Genomic DNA, 6,000 nt, shown 5'->3' on the forward strand with positions numbered 1-6,000 from the left:
CAGTGTGTCCAGCATGTAAAGTCATGCAGTGTTCAGCCAATGTGGCGACCTTTTATTCATTTGTCTTGTCTTCCTTTTTACTCAGAAACTCAGAATTAGTGTTGTAATGATTAAACAGAGGCGGTTCCTTTCAGTTAAAAACAGAAAGAAAACTGGACAAAGATCATAAAAATACATGGCCTCAGCAATGGCTGTATAGAACCTGTTGTTATAGGTCCTCGAAAAATGAGCCATGGGCCAACATAATTTTACTCTGGCATCTCTGTGGGTACATGTAAGCGTACTGTGCACAACACTAAGCAAAACTAGTGATTGCTTTTGTTTTGGGGAAAGTGTGAAGGAAACTTGGTTTTTGTTGTTGTTATTATATCAGACTATGGCAATGATCAAGAGTGTGTGGGTCGCACAAGGAAAGCTGGCTTCACTAACAGTCTTTTATCAATATGGGAAAAAAAAAACAAAACATTACTTAGTTTCTGTCTTCCATCACGTAGATAATTGCTCTGAAGCGGAAGATATTTCCCAGGAGAAGGATCCACAAAGAAGCTAGTCCTGACCGAATCAGGGTGTAGAAGCTCTTCATTTGAAAGTCACCTACCTCAGTGTTTTCTGAGCATCTCCCACCTCGCCATCACAGGGCGTCTCTATGATATGGCACACAGACCTCAACATCACAGGGTGCACCTAAGACGTGACGCGTAGACAGCCTGGTCGGGGAAGGCACGGCATGCAGACTGTGTTCTGCAGCGTGGCTAGAGCCCACTGCCCTGGAATTCGTCAGCACACGGAGAACTTGTGTTGATGGCTTGTTCGGCCTGTACTATTAAAGGCTTTGCTGAAGGACCTGTCAGCTTGTTGAAAAACCCTCACTGACAAGCCGCTGGTTTCCTCCCACAATCATTGCAGACTAAGAAGCCAGGCCAATTGGAATCAAGTGCTGCGGGACCCCAGTCTTTGCATTCCAAAGCCTTTTGGCATAATTTTTCACTTTTTACTCCTTTTATTCATTTCCCATTTTTAAAAACTAAGTAGCTACTAAGTTATTCTTGCTTCTGAAAATAATGAATCAGGATGTCAAACCATGTTTGTATAGATCTTATTTAAATAATGTAGAAATATCTCTCCCTTCTAGCATATCTAAATTATTGATTTTTATTAACATTCAAGTGGTCTTGAATAACAACTACTGAAGAGCTTGGGGATTGATGTTGAAAGTGTTTTGAGCTTGTTCAACTCAGTCCCCTAGAATACTGTGATGTTGTGTGCAGGCCTAATTGCAAAGGGCTAATGTCAAGTAGCATTGCTACTCACCGGATGTAATTATGTCTCGGAAATGTACATATGCAAAAGTACATACATATGTACATATACAAAAGTGCCTCCTTGAGAAATGAATAGTGCTGACAGTCCCAGCACATGGCTGTGGTGTCCAGCTGAAAGGCCACCATATCTCCCAGCAGCTTGCTCTCAGTAAAAGGACAGAGAGTAGATAGCTCAAGACATGGTCATCTTTGTCAGTCTTCTGTTTTGTTGTTGTTTTGGGGTTTTTTTTTCTTTATTTTTTATGCAACCCAGTAAAAAGATGAAAACCACCTTTAGTTTGAAGCTACGCAAAAGCCCCAGACAGACTTGACCCACAGGCCATTGTTGGCAGACCAGAAAATGAGCCTCATTTTTACGGGTAAGCTAACCCGGACACTAGTCATGCTCCGTTATGTCATTATACCGGAGTTGTATGGAAACCGGATGCCGTGAATCCTTTTTGAATTCTGACAGATATCTTCGATCATGATCTCAGTAGTATTCCTCCAAAATGGCACACATTTTTGTAAAGAGAACTTGAAGTGTAAATACTGTGTTTGTGCTGTAAATTTTGTGTATTTCAAAAAATGAAGTCTCATAAAAAATCAGATTTACTGATGCTTTGATTTTTTTTTAATTATTATTACTGCTATATTGTGTGTGAGTGTTTGGGCTGTATGCACTACACATGTGTCTGTATTCTTGGAAACCAAAAGAGGGTTTCAGATCCTATGGAATTGGAATTACAAATGGTTGTGAGCCACCGTATGGGTGCTGAGGATTGAACCTGGTCCTCTGGAGGAGCAGCCACTGCTCTTAACCACTGTGCTTTCTCTCCAGCCCTATGCTTTGAGCTTTAAGTCTCTGAAGATTGGCATTACTGTCCAGACTCGACAGTCATTTGAATGGTTGTCTGTGTGATGCATTTGGCTGTCCGGCTCTGCAGTGAACACTAATAAGTGTGAAGTAATGTAAGGAAAGGTTAGTACTAAGACTTACTGGAGAATATTGCTGTATGGGAGGAGGGTATAGATTCTAAATGAAACTTGTTAAAAAGTTAATCATTTATATAATAATTCAGCAGCTCATCAGAGCAGAATTTGATGAGTAGTCAGTGGCTGGGAATTTCAAAATCTTAAAACCATTTAAGTGAAATTCTATAAAAGGCTAGAATGTATCTTAAGTTCATTTGTGATACTAAAATAAAATGCAGCATGCTTGGAGCTGGAGAGATGGCTGAGTGGTTAAGGGCACATACTGTTCCTTCTGAGGACCTGAGTTCAATTCCCAACACCCACATCAGGCGGCTCCAGAGAGATCTGACACCTCTGACTGATGCGTGCTCTTATAATCATGTGCTCCACCTCCCCACACCGACACATACCTAATTAAAATAATAAAAATAAATTCAAACAAAAAAATGTTTATAATCCCTGCATTCAGGAGGCTGAGATAGGAGATTTGCCATGAGTTCAAGGCCAGCCCAAGCTACATAGTAAGTTCCAGGTAGTCTGTGCAACAAAGAGACCTTATCACAAAACCACCACTACTGTAAGGAATAATATCCAAGTATGAGTAATTTAGGAAGAACAGAAATGCATTACCTAATAGTTCTAGGGGAAACATCCAAGGTCAAGATGTGGGCAGGTTCACTTGTCTGATGAGGACTGCTCTGCCCTTGTGACTTAAATCGCTCCCTCTTAGCAACATTATATGGGTGATTAAATGTCACAGAAACCAACCTGCCTCCAGAGTGCTGAGATGAAAGGTGTGTGTCACCATGACCATCATACGTTTTTATTTTGTGTGCGGCAGGGAGAAGCCTGTATATGCCGTGGCATACCTTCAGAGGTCAGAGGACAACTTGTAGGAGGCAGGTCTCTCCTGAGACATGGTCATTAGGCTTGGCAGCATGTGCCTTTACCTTTAGGGCAACCTCAGCAGCCTGTTTTTTTTCCAGACTGGCATGGTGGTACACATCTGTCATCCCAGAAGGATGATTCTGAAGGATACAGCTGGAAGATAGTAAGTTCAAGGTCTACCCAAGCTACCTGGCCGGGAGAGAAGAATATGAGAGAATGAATATCCCAGATCTAGTGAGAAAGGAGGCTTCTTTTTAGTTGAACTGCTCTTCCATCCCATTTAGTCTAATTCCAGCCCTAACTTAAAATCTGCACCATTAAATGACATTTTTCTACTCAAAAGTCTCCATGAAATTAATTCTTTGGCACTGAAATATGCTTAGACTGTAAGGGACAGATGTACCTTAAAGTTCTTTAAAAAGAGGAATTCCAGAGATGTATTCTGGATGTATATGATAATTAATAATGTCCATTTGATAAGATGTAGAATCAAGAGACAAGCCTCTGGGCACAGCTGTAAGGTATCATCTCTGTTAGGCAAACTAGTGGGAAAGTGCATCCTACAGTGCGTGGGCAGGGCCTGTGTGGCAGCCCAGATAGAAGGAAGTCTTAGGGGGAAGCTTGTTCCTTTGTTGGCTGACAGTCGACCCTGCTGGTGAGTGCCTACCATGCTGACAGCCTCCTTATCCCGTGGCTGCCACTGCCGTCCATTGTTGGCACCTGACCCAAGCTCTGCAACCTTCAGACACAGATTAAAATCATTGGCCCTCCAGGAATGCTCCCAGGCCTTCAATGCCACCCTGGAACTGCGGAGGCACCCAGGCTCATGGACTGAGCAGCTTCCAGATGGCTGATGCGCAGACAGCCATTGTTGGGCTGCCCAGAGCAGATGGTATAGGCCAATCTAACCAATCCCCTTCAAGATGTGTTCATTCCACCAGTGATCTTTCTTTAGAGACCCCTGATAGGGTCGTTGCTTGGCTGTGTCCATCTGTGCCTTGCCATGACAATTCTATGCCTAGAATGAAGGCATGGCTCTTAATCCCTTCAAGTCCAGAAACTCCATCTCTGGTTTCATATAGAAAATCCTGATTGGGAATGAATACAGTGATTAGCTTACTCTTGGCTCTGTCTACTTTTGGCCTGAGAAATGGACCCTTTAACTCAAAGGAAGCTTTAAAGTTGAAAAGAGCACCACCCTCCTGTGAAGCTGGGTGTATATGGAAGACTGAGTTCCTAGACTGCCTAAGTTGAAGGCAATACTCAAAAAGTGTTACAAAATTCAAATCTATTGATTAAATGCAACAAACCTTAATGTGTTGTTCCTGAGAGGGTAAATATTAATTAGCGAAGTAAAGACAGTAAGTGTGGCTAATATGTCGCTGGGTGCTAGAGTACCTGCCCCTCATGTACAAGGCCTTGGCTTATATCTCCAGCACAGAAAAGAAAATTTTAATTTTTAAATTTGGCTTTATAATTCTAATTGGTTCTTCTGCTTTCCCTCACCTACGAACTTTGTATCTTACACTGTGCCAGCAACATTGTGTTTTCACAAATGAGCTGTACATTTCTAGGTTGGCCTGTGCCTGCTGTTCGTGCTTCACCTGCCTTTTCCTTCTTTCCATTGTTCTCCCATTCATACCTCTTCACCTGTTACTAGTCTTCGTTAGGGCTTTGATGGCTGTGATGAAACACCATAACCAAAGGCAAGTTGGGGGGAAAGGGTTTTATTTCATATTTTATTTCATCAACATTTTCATATCAGCCATTCCTTAAGGAAGTCAGGAATTCAAGGCAGGGTCCTGGAAGTAGGGATTGAGTCAAAAGCCAGGAAATGCTGCTTGCTGGTTTGCTCCCCATGGCATGCTTAGACTGTTTTCTTAGACAATGCAGGACCAGCTTGCCCAGGAGGTTGTCACAGCCCACCCTGGGCAGAGCTCATTCACCTCAATCAAAATTCAAAAACTGCCACCACAGGGTTGCCTGCAGCCTAATGTGTGGAGGCATTTTCTCAACTGTGGTTCTTGCCTCGCAGATGATCCTCTAGCTTCTGACACATTGACAAAAAAAGTCATCACATTCTAAGACATTTTCTAATCTTTCTTTTTATTTTATCCATTATTATTGTAGAGAGGAGGGTACTGCACCATAATGAGTGTGTGGAGGCCAGAAAAACATTCATCCTGGCCAATGCACCAAATGTCATTGGGCCTATTAGACCAATGCAGATGACAAAATTTTTTTGTAATCAAGTCACTACTGATCCATCTGGGCTGTAGAATGGACTCAGAAGCTGACCTATGGTCACCACCACTCCCTCACACCAGAATGTTACAAAGCTTTTAAGCTTGAAAACCACAAACATCTATGCCAAGTTACAGTTACATTTTGTGGAGTCAATTCTCTTTTTCTTTTTTTCTTTCTTTTTGTTGCAGGTTCCATTGATGGAATTCAAGTCACCATGGTTCTTCAGCAAGCATCCACCTACTGAGCCACCTCACTGAACTTACTAAGACATTTTCTAAGACACTGCTATGTCACATGAGTTCTCTTTAGATTGAATGTGCAGTGACCCGGGTGAGGTCAGGGCCTGAAAAAGGGTGGATGCAAGAGTGGCAAGGGAGGAATGAGTCAGGCACGGGGATTAGGAAGAGTTTAATGTCCGGACTTACTGGCAATCCAGGTGCTTCTTTAGTTATACAGACTTTAGTAGGCAGGAATAGATGCATGTTGTTACAAAACATAGATCATATCATTTTTGTCCCCTGGCACGTGTTATAACTTCTACTTGGTCGTAAGTTTAGTCATCATTGATAAACCATGACAAAACAGAACT

General features: G+C 42.3%; 1 protein-coding gene across 2 annotated transcripts in view; it reads left to right on the top strand.

Annotated features, from left to right (window-relative positions):
* Gnptab (N-acetylglucosamine-1-phosphate transferase subunits alpha and beta) overlaps nt 1-1,910 on the top strand; it is a 70,786-nt gene extending 68,876 nt beyond the window's left edge. For both annotated transcript variants that reach the window (XM_055627803.1, XM_055627804.1), the window contains exon 21: nt 495-1,910. In XM_055627803.1, the coding sequence (XP_055483778.1) occupies nt 495-572 (78 nt within the window). In that variant the 3' untranslated portion in view covers nt 573-1,910. The remainder of the gene's footprint in view (nt 1-494) is intronic.
* Nucleotides 1,911-6,000: the final 4,090 nt, after the last annotated feature.

Source organism: Psammomys obesus, unplaced genomic scaffold (assembly GCF_907164565.1).
Source record: "Psammomys obesus unplaced genomic scaffold, mPsaObe1.curated_primary_1811, whole genome shotgun sequence".
In the NCBI taxonomy this organism is placed as follows: Eukaryota; Metazoa; Chordata; class Mammalia; order Rodentia; family Muridae; genus Psammomys; species Psammomys obesus.